Below are 24,341 nucleotides of genomic sequence, written 5' to 3' on the forward strand. Positions count from 1 at the left end.
ATCATAGCATCACTTCCAGCTTTTCTGTGTATGTGGTACTGAGGAATCGAACCCAAGGCTTCATGCATGCTAGGCAAGCACTGTACCACTAGGCCACTTTCCCAGTCCCTGCAGCCCTATCTTAAGATAGGACCAGTTTCAGATGAGCCTGGGTGGGTAAAAAGAGAGACCGAATAGATTGCAGATCATAGTTTACTGATGAGGCTATGTGCCAGCTGGATGTCTCTGAGCAAGCCAGTGTTCTTCATGGACTGATGGACATATTTCTTTTCTTTTGTTTGGTGTGTGTGTGTGTGTGTGTGTGTGTGTGTGTGTGTGTGTGTGTGTGTGCTGGTACTGGGGCTTAAGCTCAGGGTCTTGCAATGTTCTCATTTAGCTTTTACACTCAAGGCTAGTGCTCTGCCACTGGAGATATACCTACAACTTCTGGCTTTTTGTGAGTTAACTGAAGATAAGAGTCTCACAGACATTCCTGCCTGAGCTGGTTTCACACTTTGATCCTCAGAGCTCAGCCTCCTGATTAGCTAGGATTGTAGGTATGAGTCACTGGAACCCAGTTTGGTCTTCCTTACCTGAAAAGGTCAAAATGGAGGTTTTGGTGGTGGTGAAGGGTTGAAACATGTGACTGCCAGGGTGTTTCCTGGTTCTCCTAAGTGGGAAAGTCCAGTTGGTAAGAATCATGGAAAAAGACAGCGAGGAAGGCAGGTGGTGGAGAGCTTGGCTTTTGTAGAATCACCAGGCCTTTCCTTACACACACACACACACACACACACACACACACACACACACACACACAGAGCATACTTTTTTTAAATTAAGAGACTCAAAAGATGACCCCCTCCAAACCCGGGAGGCAGTCTCAGATAACCACCTTTCTCTCTTGCTAGTTATACTGATGACAACAACTAAGGCCCTCGCTGGACCACCGTGACTGGCTCCGGTCCTCCTTCACTGTCCTCCTGATCCTCAGATCACACTTGAGAGCCAACCCTGGACAGGAAAGTCTATGAAATACTCTTATCGTCAATTAATCACCAGAAAGACATAAATCGAACAAAGGCTCAAGGTGGTGGAGTGAATTAAAAAAAAAAAAAAAAGTTCAGGGACAGCACCCAGGCCCTGAGTTCAAGCCCCCAGGATCTGCACAGAAAAGAAAAAATGTAAATAGGCCCAGCTGTGGGATTTCCAAGGCCTGGGGTTTCCCGGGCCCCTCTGGCTGCCCCTGTGCTTCTGGCCACACCGCAGTCCCGGGACGCTCCCGGGAGCCACAGGGGGAGTCGAGGGAGACCCCACGATCGATAGGACGCCACTCGACCTGGCCCAGCCCGGAGCCGGCGGCTGGGGGCGGAGGCAGGCAGGGAGCGCCAGGGGCGGGGAGCCGAGCTGGCGAGAGCTCGCGCGCTGTGTTTGGTCTGTCGGAGGCAGCTGACCTTTGAGGAGGAAATCGCTGCTGCTCTCGGCTCCTTCCTGTAGTAACAGCCGCCGCCGCCACCGGAGCCCGGGCCCGGGCGGGGAGCGCGAGCCGCGGGCGCGCAGCCGGCCCGGCCCCGCCAGGTGGGTGGCCCAGGGCGCGCGGCGCGCTTGGAGAGGGGGACGAGGAGAGGGGGCCGTCGATCCCGCGACTGCCCCGCACTCAGGTCCCCGGATCCCCGACGGCCAGCCTGGGGGCGAGGCCGGGATCGAGCGCAGGGAGAGGTGGGGCCGCGGCGGGGAAAGAGGGACAGGGGGTGACCGAGGCCGGGCGCGCCGTCCCTGCGCGCAGTGGAGCGGGGGAGCGGGGGAGGGAAAAGGGGGAGGAAACACCGTGGGACTGGACAGGGGACCCGAGGGGGACTGCCCAAAGAGGGGAGCATCTCTCACCCCAACTCTCTCTCCTTGACAGCCCGTCCACGTGCCCCACGGGGACCAGGCCATCTCCGCCCCTCTCTGTGCTGACCTTGACTTTGGGTTCGAAAATAACTGGCTTCCTAAAACTTTAGAGTCCCGGGCGGGCGTGTGGCGAGGGGGTGCGGATCCTTGCAGCCCTCTCTGGAGCCGGTGTGTGGGGCCTCTGGCATCAAGGTTTCCTTTCAGTTTCTAGCAGTCTGCCGTCCTCCTCCTCCTCCTCTTTCTGGGGAAGCCCCATGGGGCAAAGGGAGAGCAAGAGTAGGAGGGCATCTGCCCCTCCAAACTGCTCCCCCAAACTTTGGCAGGTTCCACGTTAGAGAGAAAAAGTGGTCTGCCCCTCCTCACCATCTTCCCTCCCGCGCAGGAAAGTGTGTAGAGGGAGAATCCTGACCTAGAACCATAGCCTTGGGTGGGCACGGCAGGGTAGGTGTAGGCCTCTGAAGAGACCTCACAGCCTTTGTGCTCACCCTAGGTGAGCAACCATGGCAGGCTGGATTCAGGCCCAGCAGCTTCAAGGAGATGCCCTTCGCCAGATGCAAGTGCTCTACGGACAGCACTTCCCCATCGAGGTGCGGCATTACCTGGCACAGTGGATCGAGAGCCAGCCATGGTAGGTAATCCCCTGTCCTAAGCTTTCTGCTGTGTCTTCCCACCATCAAGGTCTCTGGGCCCGTGGATCTCCTCTTTGTGGTTTGATGTGACTCTGATCCTCTCTGTATGAATCTCCAAGACGCTCTGATGAGAAACAGAACTTGTCTACACTTTGTGGAGTTGCTAGGAACAAGTCTTGTGGGCCCACAGAGTGCCACCCAGCCTGGCATTTTGGAATCTTCCTTGGTTCCTGACTTCCTCAATCCCCCCACCCCACCCCCACCACAGGATGTTCTTTTTCTCTCCTCTGTCCTGTCCCAAGGGATGCTATTGACCTGGATAACCCCCAGGACGGAGGCCAGGCCACCCAGCTCCTGGAGGGCCTGGTGCAGGAGTTGCAGAAGAAGGCGGAGCACCAGGTGGGGGAAGATGGGTTTTTGCGGAAGATCAAGCTGGGACACTATGCCACACAGCTGCAGGTGGGTGCGAAGGCGGGCCATCTACATGGCTGTAGTACCTGACTTTTCTTCTAGCATCAGCACCCTTGGGATTTTTGCTGGCCTGGCCCACTGACTCGCTATGTGACTATAGTATACTGATGACTTTTCTCCAGTTTTCCCCCACCCCCTCCTTCTAAGTCAGACCTGTCAAATTTTGTTAACTATTACAAAAGCAAGCAGTGAGGGGAGGGGGGAAATGTTTGTCTCCATCACAATGGATGAATGGATCAACTGGCAAAAGGGAGGGAGATAGAGTCAAGATTGCGTTGCTACTAGAAGAGAGACTGATAGATTCAGTTCCTCCCTTTGGGGCCCTTTTAAAGGCAAGAGAGCTGCTGAAGAGGGGCAAAGTTGCCCTAGAGTCAAGAGCTAGGTAAAATATATTAGGGGATTAGAAGTAAGAGGGTGCCTTCTCCTTTATACAGGAGGGAGAGTTTTATGAAAGCAGGCAAGGGCTGTGGGGGTGGAAGTCATGATCAAGCACTTATTGGAATTCCCTTGTATTTCTTAGAGAATCCCTCTTAAATCCAAGCAGCAGAATGCCGGGGAGTGGGGAGAGGCCATCCTAGAAGAGAGAGGAAACAGGAGCAATCTGAGGGGAAGCAAAATAGAAAACCAGGCGGAGATGCCTGGTGGGAAGTACCTTGATGTTGGCATCAAACATGCTGAGTCCTGAGTCATCCACTCTCCCACTTCTTTTTGCCTTTGGACTGGTACTTACCCTCTCTGGGCATCAGTTTTATTGACCATGAAATGCATGGAGTAGCCAGGCACTATGGCTTACATATGTAATCCTAGCTACTCAGGAGGTTGAGATCTGAGGATCACAGTTCAAAGCCTGCCTGCCCAGGAAAGTCACATGAGACTCTTATCCCCAATTTACCACACAAAAAAAATTGGAAATGGAGCTGTAGCTCAAGTGGTAGAGTGCCAACCTTGAGTGAAAAAAGCTAAGAGAAAGTACCCAGGCCCTGAGTTCAAACCTCCATTAAAAAAAAAAAAAATCCGGGGAAGAGTCATTTCTGCTTATGTTGTAGGGTTTCCAAGGCTATGAGTTAAAGCTGACAGTAAGTTTGGAAGTGCTTTGTAACCTGTGGGTTTTAAGTCACTTTAAACCAAGGAAGAAGATTTGAGAAAAATATAGCAAGGAAGAAACAGAGTTGTTTGAGGTTTCCTAGGGGAAGCTGAGTCAAAGTTGAGGGAGAAGAGGGGGTGGCCCTGGCATGGGGCCAACATGGCTAGAGTACAGGCTGGCCCCTGGTGGCAGCTCTTGCCTTCTTTCAGAACACATACGACCGCTGCCCCATGGAGCTGGTCCGCTGCATCCGGCACATTCTGTACAATGAACAGAGGCTGGTCCGAGAAGCCAACAATGTAAGTGCCCTGGGTGTGGGGAGAGGCAGGGAAATCCTACTTTGTGCCTTTCTCTCTGGACAACTCTGTGGTTATGTAACAGTGGCACGAGGCAAGTACCAAGGAAGGGACCTGGGCCATGTGGGAGACAGTATTGCATGTGGGTATAACGTGACTTCTGGTTCAGTCCCTTGCTTTCTTAGCTGTGTGCCTTGAGAAGATTACTTAAAATCTCTCTGAGACTTGTTTTTTTTTTCCTGTGCTGGGACTAGTTTTTAAGCAAGTTCCTTAGATTTCAACCTCCTGAGTAGCTAGGATTACAGGCGTGAGTCCCTGGAAACCAGGAAAGGATGAGTTTTATAGCCTTCATGGGAAGGTGGGAATCATGGCCTCACATTCCAAAACTTGCGAGTAGTCAGTGTAGCTGGGGGGAGGGGGAGGCAAAACAGGTAAAATGAGAGGGGATGAAGAGGGTCTTCCAGCACCCCCTTCCTCCTATGTCTCTGGCTTTACTGCTGTCACACGGCCACCTGTACTGTAGCTGATTGGAAATGCAGATCTGTAGCATGGCATTGAAGAGCTTGCCTTAAGAGGATTTGGTGTTAGAATATTCCAGACTGATGGAACAGGAAGGCTCAAGGCCCTGCTATGTGTTTAAAGAGCAGACAGCAGGGGAGCCAGAGTGAAGGCCGGAAGAGGTCCCCGGCTGGACCAGTTGAAACTGGGGGAAGGAGTTTAAATTTTATTCTGAGAGGAGTTTTTGGAAATTTTTCATATACCTGCTTCCTCTCAGCCAGAAATTGAAGGGATGTTGAGATCCAGAGATACCTCCTTAATACTTCTCCTATGACTTCATTTTGGGATCCCTAATGTATACTCTCCCCAATTTCTTAAGCCAGACAGCACTGGTGGTTCATACCTGTAATCCTAGCTACTCAGGAGGCTAAGATCTGAGGATCGGGGTTCAAAGCCAGCCTGGGAAAAAAGTCTGTGAGACTCTTCTCTCGAATTAATCACCAGAATACCAGAAAGTGGTGCTATGGCTCAAGGGGTAGGGCAGTCGCCTTGAGCTGAAGAGTTCAGAGACAACGCCCAGGCCCAGAGTTCAAGTCCTACCACCAAGCAACAACAACAAAAGGTTGCAGTTCACAGCCCAAGTGAACTCAGGAGGCTAAGATCTGAGGATCGTGGTTCAAAGCCAGCATGGGAACTAAAGTCAGTGAAACTCTTATCTCTAATTAGCCACCAGAAAATGAGAAGTGGCACTGTAGCTCAAAGTGATAGAATGCTATCCTTGAGCAAATTGCTAAGGGACAGCACCCAGGCCCTGAGTTCAAGCCTCATGAACAACCAAAAAAAAGACAGACCAAACCTAAGCCCCCTCTCCCTTGCCCAATAGAAATTTTTGCTATAGCTTCCAGATCACCTGTTTCTCTTCTTTCTCTTTCGTTTGGGTTCTAATCCTAGCAAATCCTTCTAACTCAAAGAAGCCTTAATTCCTACCCGAGAGTTGGAGTTTGGAGTCTGTAGTACTCAGGTCCCCTAAGGCTTTCTCCCTTCCTCTCTGCCCAGCTCACTGCTCCTGTCACTTCTCCTTCTGTCCCCAGTGCAGCTCACCTGCTGGCATCCTGGTGGATGCCATGTCCCAGAAGCACCTTCAGATCAACCAGACCTTTGAGGAGCTGCGACTGGTCACGCAGGACACAGAGAACCAGCTGAAGAAGCTGCAGCAGACCCAAGAGTACTTCATCATCCAGTACCAGGAGAGCCTGAGGATACAAGGTGGGCTGGGAGGAGGGAGGGGACCATGTTCATCCTTACGGGGGGTGGGGGGGGGAGAGGAAGCAATAGTTTATGATTCCTTAAAAAGATCAGTCAGAAAAGTTGGGCGCAGTGGCCACGCTCATAATCCTAGTTACTCAGGAGGCTGAGATCTGAGGATCTCAGTTCAAAGCCAGCCCAGGCACAAAAAGAGTGTGAGACTGTTATCTCCAATTAACCACCAGAAAATTGAAAGTGGTGCTGTGGCTCAAGGGGCAGCCTTGAGCTGAAGAGTTAAGGGACAGCACCCAGGCCTAGAGTTCAATTCCCATAACTGACAAAAAAAAAAAAAAGAAAAAGATCAGTCAGGACAAGGTCAAGGAATCATGGCCCTCAGTGTTGTTTTGTTTGTTTCATTTCCCGTGGTGGCATTGGGTTTTGAACTCAGGGTTGTTGGACGGGAGGGCTCAAGCTTATGAGAGAGGTGTTTTACCACTTGAGCCAAATCTCTAGCTCACATTGGTTTTAGTTATTTTTGAGACAGAGTCTTGTGTTTTTGCCCAGTCTCAGACTGAGATCCTCCTTCCAAGCAGCTAGGATTAACAGAAATAAGCTGCTTTGCGTGGCCCTGCCACTGGCCATGGGCTAAGCTCAAGGCTAAACTCTTTGCATGTATAATTCAACTCAGTGCTAGCCTGTGGCTATATAGCATATTGTTCCCATCTGGCTGATGGCACCGGGGAGGTTCAGACAGAGCTCAAGACTTGGCCTACGTGGCCTATAAATCATAGAACCCGATCTCAACTAGATACTTGTCACAAACCCTCTGTTTCTTCCTAACCCACATTAGCTCCCAAATTGTATGTATCCATTGAAATCTGACTGTGAAAGGAGATGGGCAAAGCGTTCCCTATCCAGAGGGAGGACTTGGAATAGGAGGCCCAGGTGGACCCAGGCTGGAGGGAGGAGAAGTACAGGGGCTTCTCCTTAGCCGTATGGGTACCAATACTATGCCTGCTTCCTGAATAGGATGACAGACACACACAAGTTACTCAGCTTTATTTTTTTTTCCAGTCCTTGGGCTTGAACTCAGGGCCTGAGCACTGTCCTTGGGTTTTCTCAAGGCTACCACTTGAGCCACAGCACCACTTCCAGCTTTTTCTATGTAGGTGATACCAAGGAATCAAACCCTGACCTTCATTCATGGTAGGCAGGCACTCCACCACTAGGCCACTCTCCAGGCCTTACTCGGCTTTTTATGGTTGGCATGTAGGGTCTTGAGGATTTTGCCTGGTGCTGGCTTCAAACACCTTTCCAATCTCTGCCTCTTGAGTAGCTCCTACGACTGAAGTGAAACAGCTTCTCATTGTTTTTGTGATTAACGCTTCCACCTGTGTGTTGTTTACATGAGTGTTGTTTCATTTCCACTTATTATTTCCTAGATGTTGTACTGTCATTGATTTCAATGTTATCTCCGTATTGAACTTCATTCTGATTGGAGAAGCTGCCCTATGTGGTTTCAGTCTTACAGCTTGTGTGTGTATGTGTATGTGCATATGGGGGGGAGGACAAAAGAGATGAGAGAAGGGACCCCTGAGGCATGAACTCAAGGCCGAGGTGCTGTCTCTGAGCTTTTTTTTTTGCTCAAGGCTAGTGTACTACCACAGCGCCACTTCCAGTTCTTAGGTGGTTAATTTTTTCAAACCATGATTCTCAGATCTCAGCCTCCTGAGTAGTTAGGATTACAGGTGTGAGCCCCCAGTGCCTAGCTAGTTGTGTGCGTGTGCACAAGCATGTGTGTGCACATGCACTTTCATGCTCACACTTGAACTCAGGACCTTACATTCTTGCTTAGCTTTCTCACTGAAGACTAGCGCTGTACTACTTGAGCTACACCTCTACTTCAGGCTTTTTGCTGGTTAGTTGCAGGTTAAGAGTCTCTGGAAATTGGCTGTCCACATTGGCTTTGAGCCCTGATCACCACATCTCAGCCTTCTAAGTAGCCAAGAGTATAGACATGTGCCCCTGGCACATGTTCGAGACTGTGCTCACAACTGTTATTAGCTCAGCATCTGCTCCACCTTAGTAATGCATCTTCTAATTAAAAAGAATGTGTGTTCTCTAGCTGTTTCATTCATAAGTTAACAACCATAAGGTTAATAATGTTATTGGGAAAGATAAAATTCCAAGAAAAAAACTAGTGAGTAGATTGAGTTGTTTTTCATACAGTCATGTGTTATAACATCTTGGTCAGCAGTGGACTGTATAAATGACATTATTTATTGCATAGCCTAGATGTGTAGCAGGTTGTATCAGCTTGGTGTGTAAGTATACATCCAGCAAGGGGTGTGTACTTACACTTATTCTAGTGTTTGTACAGTGACAAAAACTACATAAGAATGCACATCTCAGAATTATCCCCATGTTTAAGCAATATGTGATTGTATTCTTTCTTTTGTTTTTCTTGCCAGTCCTGGGGCTTGAACTCAGAACCTGAGTACTGTCCTTAGACATTTTTTGCTCAAGGCTAGTGCTCTGCCACTTGAACCACAGCTCCACTTCCAGCTTTTTTTTTGCCAGTCCCTGGGCTTGAACTCAGCCCTGAGCACTGTCCTTGGGCTTTCAGGCTAGAGCTCTACTACTTGAGCCACAGCACTACTTCTGGCTTTTTTTTATGTATGTGGTACCGAGGAATTGAACCTGGGTCTTTGTGCATGCTAGGCAAGCACTCTACCACTAGGCTAAACTTCTGGGCCCTTCCGGCCTTTTTTTGTGTATGTGGTACTGAGGAATTTAATCCAGGGCTTCATGTATGCTAGATGAGCACTCTACCACTAGGTTATGCTCCTGGCCCACTAGGCATGAATCTATTTTTTTTTATTGTCAGTCCTGGGGCTTGAACTCAGGGCCTGAGCACTGTCCTTGGGCTTTCACAAGGCTAGAGCTCTACCACTTGAGCCACAGCACCACTCTGGCTTTTTTTCCCCTGTGTATGTGGTACCAAGGAATCGAACCTGGGTCTTTGTGCATGCTAGGCAATCACTCTACCACTAGGCCAAGCTCCCAACACTGTAATTGTATTCTTTTTTTAAATTGTGATTAATAGAAGGGTTACGTTATATTCACCAGAGAGAAGGTGCATAACTTCACAAACATTGATACCCTTTCTTATGACATGATGCCCATTTCCCTCCCACCCTCCCCCCTGTAATTGTATTCTTAAATCTCTTTAGTATTAGATTTAATAAGAGACAGATGTGTCATATTGTTAAAATGCTGTCATAGCTTTTAGTCTGGAAAATTCTGCTGTATATTTGCTAGATATTAAGATGATGGTCTGGGCATTGTGGCACCTATAATCCCAGCTCTCTAGAGGCAGAGGCAGAAGGATTAAGACTTCGAGGCTACTGTGGATTATTTAGTGAGATCCTGTCTCAAAAAAATGCACACACAAAAAAAAGGTAAATTGGGCCAGGAGTTTGGCCAACTGGTAGATGCTTGCCTAGCATGGATGAGGACCCGGGTTCAATTCCTCGGTACCACATATATAGAAAAAAAGCCAGAAGTGGTGCTGAGGCTCAAGTGGTAGAGCTCTAGCCTTGAGAAAGTCCAAGGACAGTGCTCAGACCCTGAGCTCAAGCCCAGGACTGGCAAAAAAAAAAAAGGGGGGGGGAAATTATGTAATGAATTTTTGGAAAAAAAAAAAAAAAACGTTACTTTGTGGAACCTTGCAGGGATTCTCTAGCCCACACTTTGAGAACCACTGATTTGGGCCTTTATTTATTTTCCTAATTGTTTTGTCAGTTACTAAAAAGGAAAAAGATTTCCTAGTGTAATGATAGAATTGCCTACTTTTTTCTTTGATGGTTTAAACTGATACTAAATGTAGACACATCTATACTTATGACCATAGATTCATATAATGATTCCGAAATGTTTTTCTTAATATTTGGTAAATTCACTTCATTAGAAATTAAAGAACTAAGCCAGGCTTGGTGGTTCATGGCTGTAATCCTAGCTATTCAGGAGGCTGAGATGTGAGGAACACAGTTCTAAGCCAGTCCCAACACTAAAGACCTTGAGACTCTTATCCCAATTAACCACTAGAAAATGGGAAGTGGGGCTATGGCTCAGTGGGTAGGATGGTAGCCTTGATCTGAAGAGCTCAGGGACAGCACCCAGGCCAAGTTCAAGCCCCACAACCCACAAAAAAAAAGGCTCATGCCTCTAATCTTAGCTACTCGGGAGCTAACATCTGAGGATCTCAGTTCAAAGCCAGCCCAGGCAGGAAGTCTATGAAACTCTTATCTTAAACTAACCACCAGAAAATCAGAAGTGGAGCTGTGGCTCAAAGTGGTAGAGCACTAGCCTTAAATGCAAAGAAGCTAAGGAACAGCACCAGGCCCTGAGTTCAGGATTGGAAAAAAAAAATCTTAGAAACTCTAATGCCCAGGCTGGCTTGAACTGCAGTCCTAAGATCTCAGCCTCCTGAGTAGCTAGGATTACTGGTGTGAGCCAGGAGTGCTAGCTTAAGGCATTTAAAATTTTGTTTATTTCCCTCTTTAATTTTTTAATAATTTTTTTTTTGCAGTACTGGGGCTTGAATTCAGGGCCTCAGCACTGTCCTTGGGCTTTCACAAGGCTAGAGCTCTACCACTGGAGTCACAGCACCACTTCTGCCTTTTTTATTTTCTATATATGTGGTACCAAGGAATCGAAGCTGGGTCTTCATGCATGCTAAGCAAGCACTCTGCCACTAGGCAAACTCCTGGCTCTCTTTTCAGTCTTTGTTCCCTTGCTTGTCTTTACTATTTATTTATTTATTTATTTATTGCCAGTCCTGGGATTTGAACTCAGGACCTGTTCGTTGGCCTTGAGCCTTCTCACGGCTAACACTGTAGCATTTGAGCTTCAGCACCAGTTCTGCCTTTTTCTATGTATGTGGTACTAAGGAATCGAACCAGGGCTTCATGCATGCTAGGCAAGCACTCTATCACTAGGCCCTGCTCCAGGCTGCTAATACTTTATTTTTATCTAGAATTTCATTCTGATTTAATTTTTTTTGGCAGTCCTGTACTTTGAACTCAAGGCCTCAGGTTTGAGGAAAGGTGCCCTTCCATTGAACCACATCCCCTGGCCTGGGTTTAGAAATTTACGTTCCCAAACCTTGGCGCAGTGGCTCACACCTGTACTCTAGCTATTCAGGAGGCTGAGATGTGAGGACCGAGGTTCAAAGCCAGCCCGGGCACTATAGAACCTGAGACTCTTAGATCCAATTATCCTGTAGCAAATGAGAAGTGGGGCTGTGGCTCAGCAGGTGGGGCCATAGCCTTGAGCTGAAGAGTTCAAGAATAGCCCAGGCCGTATTCAAACCCCGTGACCCACCAAAAAAATAAAATAAAATAAAAATAGAAATTAAATTGCTTTTTTACCCAGAGTAGTCCCTTTCTGTACCCTGAGGAAGCATAATCACTGACAGGAGACAAATATTGAGTCAGTATTGACAGGATGGTCCTACCATCTCCCATCTGAAGATGACAGCCTCTTCTGCACTGGGAACAGGAGATTTCAGCATTGAGAATGACAGTTTATGATCTTGGACTTGAATTTCTGTTGCCTGTGTGGGGTTGGGTTTGGATTCTGGTTGGAGTTTGCACACAACACATGTGTGCTGCCTGGTTGTCTCCTTTATCCAACTCACAATTACAAACACAGCCCAGGGCTGGGGATGTGGCCCAGTGGTAGAGCATTTGCCTGGCACGCACAGAATCATGGTCCAACCCAGCACTGAAAACAAACCAAACAAAACACAAGCTATGGATCTGTTTGCACAAGGGCAGGGCAAGCTCCACCAGTAGTGACCACCGGCTGGCTTGGCCTCCTTCCCAGATGGCCTGCAAATGGCCAGGAGAGACCCAAGAGGGTCATTTGCGAGAAGGCTGGGCTCAGGTAGTGGGATGGCCACTCCCTCCCTGAGGGGGGAGGAGGGCAGCACGGCAGAGGGGACTGTCCTCCTTCTCTGCCGTGTTCAGAGTCTGACAAGGCTCCAGCCACTCACAGACCTGGGGGCTACATTGCTGAGCCCCAGTTCTGGGCTTCTCCTGGCTGCCCAGCCTTGCTGTCATCCATGGCTGGGGCAGGGACTGGGGTCAGTGTGACAGGGTACCCAGCGGCCAGCCAAGGACTCCAAAGCTAGACATGGCAGAGCTCCCGGGGTCTTGAGGCGCTGGGTGCTTGAGTGGCGTGGGGAGGAGGGATGGTCCCAGCACTCAGGATGCTGTTTGTGGTGGGGAGGAGAGGGAATTACAAGCAGGAGGGTGGACAGGTGGATTTCTAAGCTGGGTTTAGATGCCCAGGTGTCCTCGCCTTACTCTTTGTGCCTGTGGGCTGGTGTGGAGGGAAGCTGCCTCCCTGTGCCCGGCCTAGGGGAAATCTCCCTGTGTTGTGCATCCAGGGGTCCTGGGACACTGTCTCTGCTCTCTGTCTCCTGTTCCTCTTCTGCTCAGCCAAGCTTGTGGTGTCCAGCACCATCCAGTCCCCAGCAGGACTGTGGTCCCCAGGAGAGCTGCTGTGTCCACAGATGCCTCTCAGCTTGGTGTGCCCACTGCCCAGAGGGCAGCAGGGACAGTGGCAGAGCCCAAGGCTGCTGTCTCGGGAGCCCCTTCATCTTTGGGCTCTGGCTGCTGGGAGGCCCAGCTTGCCCCAGATGGGTGACTGACCCTTTGGGTGACTCCAGAACAGCCAGGTGCACCTCCTCAGGGCTCTCTGCTGGGCGCTGGGAGATGATGGCGGTGGGTGTCCTGTCCCTCCTCCAGCTCAGTTTGCCCAGCTGGCCCAGCTGAACCCTCAGGAGCGCCTGAGCCGGGAGACAGCGCTGCAGCAGAAGCAGGTGTCGCTGGAGGCCTGGCTGCAGCGCGAGGCGCAGACCCTGCAGCAGTACCGCGTGGTGAGTGGGTCCTGTGGCCCTGGGCTTCCACGAGGAGTCCTTGCAGTCCTTGGGGACCAGGGGGGGAAGGGAGCAGGACCCCGGAGAGCAGGAGGCCTGCCTGGGTTTCCCAGGGGGCTGGTGAGGCAGAGCCAGCACAGAGAGCAAGCGGCCTCCAGGGCCTGGCTGCCAGGCGAGGCCTGCGGGGCCAGCTGAGCCACTGTCCCCTTGCAGGAGCTGGCTGAGAAGCACCAGAAGACCCTGCAGCTGCTGAGGAAGCAGCAGACGGTCATCCTGGACGATGAGCTGATTCAGTGGAAGCGGCGGCAGCAGCTGGCTGGGAACGGGGGCCCCCCCGAGGGCAGCCTGGACGTGCTGCAGTCCTGGTAAGGCCAGGGGAGGTGCCAGGTGGGCAGAAGGTAGGGTGCCAGCTGCCTCTTCGGCCTCCTTAGCCTCAGGCCTCTGCTGTCCCTGACAGTGCATGGCACAGGTGCCCTGCCTCCTGAAAGACCTTGGTCCCCTGTCCAGCTGAGTCACCTCCCCGTGAAGAATGAGTGCCATCTTGGGAGTGGGGAGGGCTCGTGTGGGCAGTGACTCTGGCTTGTTTTACAAAACCAGGGCTGCTGCCTCCGTGCAGGTCTAACTCTAGAAGGCAGAACTCTGCTTCCCAGCAGCTCACAGGAGAATGGTGACAGGAGCACGCCTTCCAGGCCGGGCCTGGCGTCCAGGCTGGAGCTGTGTGATGGCCCAGCCTGGAGGAGAAGTCGTCATGGACCCGCTGTGGGCCTTGGGTGTGTTGCAGGTGTGAGAAGTTGGCTGAGATCATCTGGCAGAACCGGCAGCAGATCCGCAGGGCCGAGCACCTCTGCCAGCAGCTGCCCATCCCCGGGCCCGTAGAGGAGATGCTGGCCGAGGTCAACGCCACCATCACAGACATCATCTCAGCCCTGGTGACCAGGTGACTGCTGCCTCTCTGCCAGGCCTGGCGGGCAGGCTAGAGCCACGGGAGGCCCGGGTGCTGTGCACAGGAGCCTCCCTCAGTCCTGCCTTCTCCCCGCCCCCACCCTGGGTGTCCCTCCTTCTCTGGCTGCTTGGGGCTGCCCTTGCCCAGAGTCTGTTGGAAACCGTGGGAGATGGCGTGGAACTCAGTCTCCCCTCCTGCCCTGTGGTCTGACCCTCGGGAGCCTCCCTGGGAACAGACACAGCTCCTGCTGAGGCCAGTGGGAAGCTCCTCCCTCCCCTTCCCTCCCCTCCCCTCCCCTCCCTGTGGCTCCTGACCCTTTCCCTGAGCCAGCCCCTGGTCATCTGCATGGCCACCTGTGTCCCCTGCAGCACGTTCATCATTGAGAAGCAACCCCCTCAGGTCCTGAAGACCCAGACCAAGTTCGCAGCCACCGTGCGCCTGCTGGTGGGCGGGAAGCTGAACGTGCACATGAACCCGCCCCAGGTGAAGGCCACCATCATCAGTGAGCAGCAGGCCAAGTCCCTGCTCAAGAACGAGAACACGCGCAAGTGAGTGTGCTCATGCTGCCTGGTCCCTCCATTCCTGCTAGTACCTTTACCTGGATGGGCCAGCGATGGTCCACCTTGTACCTCGTGTAGCCCTCCTGCCCGGAGGCCTTCCCCCATCCTGTGCATACCCAGTACTTAGTAGGTCAGCCTGTATGGGGCTGTCAGGTGGAGACAGGCCTTACGTGTGTCCTCAGTTTACCTGCCTCCTCACAGTGGGGAGTGCAGGCCCTGAGAAATGATGATGGAACGAACACCTAGCCGTGTGACCACAGCCCTGAATCAGGGGTCATGGAGGGGGTCCCATTTGAGACGGTGAAAAACCAGCAGTTGGTCTCAGGAGGCTGCTGGAGACAGGGGTTGTGGTGGGCAGAGAGCATGCGTGTGAAGTAAGAGTGTGGAGTAGCATAGATAGGCATAGGTGGGCTGCAATACCAGGTCAGAGTCACCCACGCCCAATGTGTGTGGCTGAGCAAGTGAGTACTCAATTACCAACTTTCCTGAGTGCCGGGCGCAGTGGCTCACGCCTGCTATCCTAGCTACTCAGGAAACCGAGATCTGAGGATCATGGTTCAAAACCAGCCCTGAGACTACAAAGCCCTGGAGACTCTTATCTTTAATTAATCACTAGAAAACCAGAAAAGGCACTCTGGCTCAAGGGGTAGGCCGGTAGCCTTGAGCTGAAGAGCTCAGGGTCAGTGCCCAGGCCCAGAGTTCATGTCCCACAACTGACAAAAAAAAAAAAAAAGGAATACTTGTAGATAGAATATTTTTTTTTCTCAGTAGGGTTTGAATGCTGGGCTTTATGTTCTGATTACGCTTGCTTGCTCATGGCTGGCACTTTACCATTTGAGCCACACCTCCAGTGTGGCATTTTCCTAGTTAAATAAAGAAAGACTTTCTACCTAGGCTGGCTTCAAGTTGTAATCCTCCAGGTCTTAGTCTCCTGAGTAGCTAGGATGACAGGTACCACCACTAGGACCAGACTTAGGTCTTTTAAGTACACCAGACACTACCCGAGGCCCTAAGTCCCCCACCTCACTCTCAGTGCTTAAAGAACACAACCTACAGAGCTTGAGGGTGTGGTTTAGGTGGTAGAGTGCCAGCCAGAGAGTGAAAGCAAGCATGAGATAGCAAGTTCAAGTCCTGACCTCAGAGAAAAGAAAGGAAGGAAGCAAACAAGCAAGCAGACTTCATTCTCAAGAGTCCTGGCCTTGGCATCTCTACTTGATGGAAAAGCTAAAAACCCAGAGAGACCAAGGGATATTGGTAGGGATTGAGGGGCCTGGGCTGTCACAGGGCTGACCAGAGTGTGAGTCCCCAGCCTAACAGGACAAGACGAAGCTCTTATCTGGGTCCCATGTAGAGCCGGGCCTCCCATCTCTTTTACAGTGAGTGTAGTGGTGAGATCTTGAACAACTGCTGTGTCATGGAATACCACCAGGCTACGGGCACCCTCAGCGCCCACTTCAGAAACATGGTGAGGGCCCAGCCTCAGCTCTTTGGGTAGGCCTGCCCAGAGCTGCTGTGTCCCGGTAAAACTAGCTTTCATCTCCCTGTCCCCCTCTGGCCTCCTGCCCTGCAGTCTCTCAAGAGAATCAAGCGTGCTGACCGGCGGGGTGCGGAGTCCGTGACGGAGGAGAAGTTCACTGTCCTGTTTGAATCTCAGTTCAGTGTTGGCAGCAATGAACTTGTGTTCCAGGTGAAGGTAAGGCTGCTGTGTCCTCCCTCCCCGAGAGCCAACCAGCCTGAGACCACCTGGCTGGTTTGGGAAAGCTAAAGTCTTTCCAGGTTCAGCCCAGTTATTCCACCATGCTGTCTTTCAAGTCGACACCCCTTAGAGAAATGGGCTGAGAAGAACTGGGATGTTCTTTTGGTTTGCCTATGCATTGGATTCTCCGGCGAGGCTTGTGATTGGAATGGTAGGAGAAGAATGAGGTAGACTGCTCTTCACACTTCCCCAACCATCATTCCTTTGACTCCCACAGACTCTGTCCCTACCTGTGGTTGTCATTGTTCACGGCAGCCAAGACCACAATGCTACTGCCACCGTGCTGTGGGACAATGCCTTTGCTGAGCCAGTAAGTCCCTAGGGAACCTCCACCTTGCCATCCCCTCCCACCCCCAGTCCCAGGCCTTAGGACATCCCCAAGGGTTCCCGTTCCCTAGGGATCTGCAGGATAGCCTTTTCAGATCCCAGGACCAGAACAGAGCTGAGGTGAGCTGAGAAGGGCGGCTGGTGATAAATAAATAAATACCCCTGCCCTCAGGTCTTGGTGAAGTTTCAGAATTCTCAACTGGGCTTTTGGAGGTGTAGGAGGCTGGTCACTGGGGCTCGGGGCTCTGCTCTTGCTTTGCTCTATGGCTGAGATCTCTGTTCAAGTCTCCTGGTCTGGGTCTTAATTCCTCCTGGTCCACATTTCCCCTTCCCCTGGCCCTCTTTTTATTCTTTGCTGGGTCTTTGTGGCTCCTTTCTGGATGGTTCTCAGACCCCCTGTTTCTGAGTCTCTGAATATCTCTCATGTCTTAGTGGGTGGGTGTGGGTGTGGGTGGGTGTGGAGTAGGGATAAACATTTCTTCTTCCACCTGTCTTCTCTTCCCCTTTCTTCCCTCCCTCTCAGGGCAGGGTGCCATTTGCTGTGCCTGACAAAGTGCTGTGGCCACAGCTGTGCGAGGCGCTCAACATGAAATTCAAGGCCGAAGTGCAGAGCAACCGGGGCCTGACCAAAGAGAACCTCGTGTTCCTGGCACAGAAACTGTTCAACAGCAGCAGCACCCACCTGGAGGACTACAGCAGCATGGCCGTGTCCTGGTCCCAGTTCAACAGGGTGAGCCAGCCTTGCTTAGCTGCCAGCCTGTGATCATCAGGGCTCTGTCAGGCCACCCTCACCCCTGCAGACAAAGCCATATCTGGAGCTAGTGCCCCAGCCTCTCCACCCCTGATCACCTCTCCTCGTGTCAGGAGAGATGGGGGCTCAGACTCCAAAGAAATGTAGATAAGAGCCAGGCACCAGTGGCCTGGAATCCTAGCAGGAGGCCGAGCTCTGAAGACTGGGATTTAAAGCCAGCATGGGCAGGAAAGTCTGTGAGACTCTTATCTCCAGTTACCCATCAAAAAGCTAGGAGTAGAGATATGGCTCAAGTAGCAGAACACCAGGCTTCAGTGGAGAAGCTAAGGTACAGAGCCTAGGCCCTGAGTTCAAGCAATAGTATTGACCTACAAGGAAGGTAGGAGAGACGGAAAGGGTGGGAAAAGAGGAGGGGGGGATCATAAGGAATTGTGCTTCTTGGTGTAGTAAGCCAAAGCAAAGGAACCTGGCGCTTTGGTCCAATCCTAGATCTATTAACTAATCTGAAGGTCCCTCAATTCTCTGTGCTTCAGTTTCCCCAACTGTCAATGAGGGGATGGGACAGGAATGACCCTAAAAGCCCTGTCCATCCTTGATAACTCTTTACAGCTCTCACCCAAGAAGCTCTGGCACAGTCCTTTGTTAGAACATGGGGAGAGTTTCCTCTGGCTCCCTAGAACACCTTTAAGGAGCTGTGTCTGTTTATGGACTGCTGGGGGCCAGCTGGAGGAACTGGGAGCTGGCCTAGTAGGGATCAAAGTACACCAATTTGTGGGCCTGATGCTGGGTTTCCTGGGGCTCTCAGGAGAACCTGCCTGGCTGGAACTACACCTTCTGGCAATGGTTCGATGGAGTGATGGAAGTGTTGAAGAAGCATCACAAACCCCACTGGAATGATGGGTAAGGCCTGGGGCGTGGGCGGGACAAAGGCTTCCAGCCTCCAGCCCAGCAATGATACCAAATGCTCTGTGCACCCAGCGCCATCCTAGGTTTTGTGAATAAGCAACAGGCCCATGACCTGCTCATCAACAAGCCGGATGGGACCTTCCTGTTACGTTTCAGCGACTCAGAAATCGGGGGCATCACCATTGCCTGGAAGTTTGACTCTCGTGAGTGCATGTTTTGCCCATCATGGCCCCACCCCAGGGGCCCTGTCTGCTGTTCCCATGCTCCCACTCTCCACCACACCTGTGTCTGTAGCCGGTTCCCGCCAGAAGACAAGAGTAGAGCTCAGAGTGTGGGAAGAATGTTGCTTGAACATTCTCCCTATCAGGGAATTAACATCACTGAACGCTCCCCTGGACTGTAGAAATCCTGGGAGAGTACCTTGCAAGTTTCATGTTGTTCACCCTCAGCCTTGACCAGCCTTGTGGAGTGTCTACTCATCCAGTTGCCTGAGTAGAATGTTCTAGTATTCACTCCTATGAACAGAAGATCATGCAGGCTGGCTTCCAGGGTCAGCTAGAAAAAGCCACATTTTGCAAAAAGCCTTCCTGAAACCCTGCAATGGTGACCCGAGGTCCCCCTGTCCCCCTGCCATTCCTGGGCACAAGGGAATGAGTTATGCCTTTCGCAGCGGACCGCAATCTGTGGAACCTGAAGCCATTTACCACGCGGGATTTCTCCATCCGGTCCCTGGCTGATCGGCTGGGGGACTTGAACTATCTTATCTATGTGTTTCCTGATCGTCCTAAGGATGAGGTCTTCTCCAAATACTACACTCCTGTGCTCGGTGGGTCCTGGGTGTGGGGGGAAGGGGGGGGGTCCCTCCTTTCTAGACTGAGCCCCAAGGAGAGACAATTGCTCAGGAGACCATTTCCCTGTAAGTTCTAGTGCATGTAACGAGGAAGGGAATTTCAGGGTTCACACCTGAGCAGTGGGAAAGTAAAATCCATCCCAGCTTAGAGAAAGAGGTGGCAAAGGAAGAGGAGGAGACAACTGCCACACACAGATAGTGCTTCATTCCCTCTTTTTGTTGATACTGGGACTTCACAGTATCTCTTGGCTTTTTTTTTTTTTTTTTTTACTTAAGACTAGTGTTCCATCACTTGAGCCACACCTCTACTTCCAGCTTTTTGCTGGTTAACTGGAAATGTGAGTCTCATAGATTTTTCTGTTGGGGGTGGCTTCAAATCTCTAGCTTCAGATTTCAGCTAGAATTACGGTGTGAGCCACCAGTGCGTGGCTCTGCTCCTTCTTTGCTTTTTTTTTTTTTTGTGCTGGTCCTGGGGCTTGAACTCAGGGCCTGGATGCTATCCCTGAGCTTTTGTGCTCAAGGTTGGCACTTGAGCCATAGCTCTACATTTTTTTTCAGTCTTACGGCTTGAACTCTAGGCCTGGGTGCTGTCCCTGAGCTCTCCAGCTCAAAGCTACTGCCCTACCCCTGGAGCCACAACACCACTTCCTGTTTTTTAGTAGTTAATTGGAGATAAGAGTCTCACGGACATTAGTACCGGGCTGGCTTTGAACAGTGATCCTCAGACTCACCCTCTTGAGTAGCCAGGATTACAGGCATGAGCACTGTAATCTCTTTCTCCAGTTAAGCATCAAAAAGTCATAGCTCTACTTTTTGATGATTAACTGGAGATAAGAGACTCACAGACTTCCTGCCTAAGCTGGTTTCAAACTGTGATCCTCAGATCTCAGCCTCCTGAGTACGATTACAGGCATGAGGCGTCAGCATCCAATTGCTGCTTTCTCTGTGTGTGTGTGTGTGTGTGTGTGTGTCTGTGTGTGTGTCTGTGTGTGTCTGTGTGTGTCTGTGTGTGTCTGTGTGTGTCTGTGCACGTGCTGGTCCTAGGGTTTGAATTCAAGGCCTGGGCACTGTCCCTGAGCTCTTTTCCTCAAGGCTAGTGCTCTACCACTTGAGTCTCATAGATTTCCCTGCCCAGGCTGACTGTGATTCTCATGTGGGTCTCCTGAGTAGCTAGGATTATAAATGTGACCCAGTTTGTGATCCTATTTTATCAGTGGTTTTCACTCTTCCTCCAACTGTACTGCAAAATGTCCTCTTCCACCTGTCACAGCACTCTGCGACATTGCTTCTCATTCTTGTGCTGTTTCCTTGGCCTAAGTGGGGAGAAAGGAAGTAAAGGAGAAGGGAGGGGGCTGAAGCCATCCTTGAAAGTTTGGGGGGGAATTGATGCAGAAGTTCTCAAGGTCATCTGTGAGGAGGCAAGCAACATACTTTCTCTCCTACTTTCCTCTCACCACGGTTCTCGCCTTGGCAGCTAAAGCAGTTGATGGATACGTGAAGCCACAGATCAAGCAAGTGGTACCTGAGTAAGTGTTGCCCACTCTGGGTCTCCTGCTCCTCCTCCTTCCCCTCTTCTCTGTCCCCCAACACCCAACATGGCCACCCTCCCTGTTGAGCCCAGCCTCCCTGGGCCCCTGGGAGCCTGGTCAGACTTTGGGGGTAGGGAGGGAGCTGGGCTTGGTCCTATTTGGTCACACCCAGGGCCCATGACTAGAGCCAGATCTTCAGGGCTCAGTGGGACACCTTGTCTTTCTACCCCTGCAAGTGATGCTGACGCCCCAGATCGGGGCCACTGGCCTCATTCTGTTCCCTTGCACAGGTTTGTGAACGCGTCTGCAGATCCCGGGGCCGGGGCCACCTACATGGACCAGGCGCCCTCCCCAGCGGTGTGCCCCCAGACTCATTACAACATGTACCCGCAGAAGTAGGTCGTGTTCTTGGCAGGGGGGGGGGGTGGTCCATGGAGAGGCACTGGGAGCCGGGCCTCAGCTGGTCCCTGAGCAGGGGTAGGATGGGTAAAAGGAACCAAAGGTCCTGGGAGCCTGAGACCACTCAGGGAGACCTGGGCTGTGGTACAGCCAAGGTACAGGGAGAGCAAGGTCAGCAAATGTATGGAGCACTTCCTTGCTGGATGTGTTAGGCTTTCATCTCTGGTGCTGTGTGGCCTTGAGAACATTACTGAGCTTCTCTGAGACTCAGTGTCTTCAGCCCAAAAATGGGAACGGTAGCATACCACCTCATAGAACTGGGAGGACTGAGGTGATGACCCTAAAGCTTTGTTTTTTCACAGGTGAGGCTGTTGGAAAAACTTGTTACAGAGCAGCTATTAGTAAGGTTTGGGTTTGGTTTGGTTGGTGTCATTACTGGGGCTTGAACTTGGGGACTGAAGCTCCCTCTTGGCTTTTTTGCTCCCCTCCACTTCCCAGAGTCGCTATCGATGGGGTGGTTGTAACAGAGAGGCAGGCTGTGAGTGGCCTGAGCTAGACATGTTGGGGTGTAGGAGACAACAAGGGACCATAAGACCACCGTATTGTAAGAGTCACACAGATCCCGATTCTAATCCTAACTGCAGGCAACTCAGAGTGAGTTTTCTGATAGGGTGGAGCCTCAGTTTCCTCCTCTGTAGAATGGAGCAGGTGTGTCCCTTTAGGTGGCTGTCGGGATGGGAATAAGTGGGTAAAGCTGTTCATTGTGGATGCTCAGTGAAATTGTCATGCCCACGTGCAGTTGAACAGCCCCACGCACGGATGTGAGAGCATCCACGTGCAGGGAGCAAGCAGGGAGGAAATGAACGCTTTGTACTTATCCTGTGGGGTCGTAAGAGATACAGGTGGAAATGGAGCAGCTCTGAGCCAGCCAGTGATTTCACAGCTACCCAGCTGGAGGAGGGGAGGACCGGGCCAGAAGCTCTCCTGCCCACATTGGCCTCTGGTCTGGGTGAAGGGGGCAGGCCAAGAGTTAATCCCACCACCCCTCTTTGTCAGCCCCGACCCTGTCCTGGACCAGGATGGAGAGTTCGATCTGGATGAGACCATGGATGTGGCCCGGCACGTGGAGGAGCTCTTACGGAGACCCATGGACAGTCTTGACTCCCATCCTTCCCCACCTGCCGGCCTCTTCACCTCTGCTAGAAGTTCCCTGGCATGAATGCTTCTCTTAGGAGACAATTTTCAACACGACGAGTCCTTATCAGTGATGCTTGTCATATTGCCTTGCATACTTAGGCCTTTGTAGGCAGCACATTGTGTGCACAGATGTTCCTGCCTTGCCTTTGCTGTTCTAGGTCTGTGGTTGCAGCAGCGATGCCCTTTTCTTGTTCAGATCAAGGTCTCCCAAGAATAAGGTCTCCCCTGGATCTAAATGTCATGAGACACGGAGCTTCTGTCATTGCAATCATACCTGTCCTTTATCTGCTCAGTGGCTATTTAAGTGAAATTATTCCAGAAGAAGGGAGCCAGGGAAGGCTGCCCTGAGCTAGAAGCCCCCTGAGGGTGCATATATGTGCACTGGGTGTGCATCTGTCCTCTTGCACAGGAGGTGGTCTCGTGCTTTCCCTCTGCAGAAAGGACTGCCCTCCCCCTAGTGTGTCCAGGCTATAACAACTGCAGTTGGGTTCATTTGAGTCAGGGCTGTCTGAGCTGCTCTGAGTATGGAATGGCTTGCCCTCATGTCCTTTAACCAGAGCATGGGCTTCAGATCTGAAATGCCCTTCTCATATTCCTCTTTTCTCTCCTTCTATGCCAGTCTTGGGGTTGGAATTCAGCTGAGTGCTGTCCCTGAGCTTTTGTGCTCTTTGCTAGCATCTACTGCTTGAGCCACAGCCCCAGTTCTGGCCTTTTGACTTATTGGAGATAAGTCTCATGGCTTTTACTGCTGATACTGGCTTCACACCATGATCCTCGGATCTCAGCCTTCTCTCAGTAGCTAGGCGTGAGCCACTGGTGCCCAGCTCATGTCACACTCTCATAACCTCTTCAGCCTTCCTCATCCTCTTCCTTCTCTATATCAGTACTGGGGCTTGAATTCAGGGCCTCGTGCTCTACCATTTGAACCATGCCTCCAGTGTATCACCTGCCAGTGGTCTTTTTTCTTCTTCTTCTTCCTCCTCTTCTTTCTCCTCCTTGACATAACTTCCACTGTATACTCCTGGACTGGCCTCAAACTCACCATCCTCCTGCTTCAGCCTCCCAAGGGATTACAGATGTGAGCCACCATGTCTAAGTTTCAACCTTTTTTCCTGGTCTCTTGGTTTGCAACTTTGCTTTGCCAGAAAGGAGGGAAAGACTGGCCTGGGACATGATGGATGAACAGAGTCTGAGACATGCAAGACTGGTCATCTCCCTGCAGGGAGGTGTGTGTGTGTAGAAGCTGATCTTACTCTACTCTGCTGGGTAGTAGAACCAGGAACAGGCGTCACACATTGCATAATAGACTGTGGTCAGAGAAGGCCTCACTCAAACCTCGCCCTCTCCTCCCTCTGAGGCTATGTGCAGGCTGTGGCAGAAAGTTGAGAATCCCAGGTTTTAAAACTTTCAAAGGGACATGGGGATAACAAGAGAGATTCTTTTGTATTTTGTATATATATATATAGGCCACACATTTGAGTAAGCTGGTTTTGAATAAAGTATTTTTTTTTTCATAAATTGCCTTCTGGTTTACAGAACAGTTGGTAGTCTTCCTGGGTGATCAATCACTGAGGTTGTGTTTGTTTGTTTCCTGTGTACCAACTGTATGTTTTAGCAAGGAGTTAGAATTCTTCCTTCTCAGCCTGGCGCGATGGCTCATGCCTGTATTCCTAGCTACTCAGGAGGCTGAGATCTGAGGATCAAGGTTCAAAGCCAGCCCGGCACAAAAGGACCTGAGACTCTTATCTCTAACCCCAGAAAATGGGGAAGTGGGGCTTGGCTCAAGGGTAGGGTGGTAGCCTTGAGCTGAAGAGCTCAGGGACAATGCCCAGGACCAGAGATAGGGAGGTAGCTTTGAGCTGAAGAGCTCAAGGATAGCGCCCTGGCCAAGTTCAAGCCCCATGACCCACCAAGAAAAAAAAAGTCTTCTTTCTCTACTGTATGAGGGTACTGACCAGGAATGCAGTCTATTAATGCTTCTTAAAAGGCTAAAGAACTAAATGTGGGGGGGACACATAGCCAGGAATACAAGGACATGGCGTCTCGGGAAAGGAGAGGGAATAACTGGGAAGAGGCCCAGAGCTG

General features: G+C 51.2%; 1 protein-coding gene across 5 annotated transcripts; it reads left to right on the plus strand.

Annotated features, from left to right (window-relative positions):
* Positions 1 to 1,431: 1,431 nt before the first annotated feature.
* On the plus strand, positions 1,432 to 23,767 carry LOC150051799 (signal transducer and activator of transcription 5A). Of its 5 annotated transcripts, none has more exons than XM_090350894.1 (20): positions 1,432 to 1,554; positions 1,883 to 2,061; positions 2,360 to 2,497; positions 2,801 to 2,957; positions 4,263 to 4,352; positions 5,939 to 6,113; positions 12,908 to 13,038; positions 13,252 to 13,403; positions 13,820 to 13,975; positions 14,350 to 14,529; positions 15,919 to 16,006; positions 16,112 to 16,234; positions 16,515 to 16,607; positions 17,148 to 17,354; positions 18,181 to 18,275; positions 18,354 to 18,484; positions 18,952 to 19,107; positions 20,606 to 20,657; positions 20,951 to 21,055; positions 22,116 to 23,767. In XM_090350894.1, the coding sequence occupies exons 3-20, from the start codon at positions 2,370 to 2,372 to the stop codon at positions 22,276 to 22,278; spliced, it is 2,382 nt and encodes a 793-aa protein (XP_090207020.1). In that variant the 5' UTR covers positions 1,432 to 1,554; positions 1,883 to 2,061; positions 2,360 to 2,369; the 3' UTR covers positions 22,279 to 23,767. The 5 variants fall into 5 exon arrangements, with proteins under 5 accessions (XP_090207020.1, XP_090207019.1, XP_090207022.1 ...); XM_090350893.1 differs by having other exon boundaries at positions 1,883 to 2,037; XM_090350896.1 differs by having other exon boundaries at positions 1,883 to 1,947.
* Positions 23,768 to 24,341: the final 574 nt, after the last annotated feature.

The sequence above is a fragment of the Megascapheus bottae genome, chromosome 17 (assembly GCF_031878675.1).
Source record: "Megascapheus bottae isolate mThoBot1 chromosome 17, mThoBot2.hap1, whole genome shotgun sequence".
Classification (NCBI taxonomy): domain Eukaryota; kingdom Metazoa; phylum Chordata; class Mammalia; order Rodentia; family Geomyidae; genus Megascapheus; species Megascapheus bottae.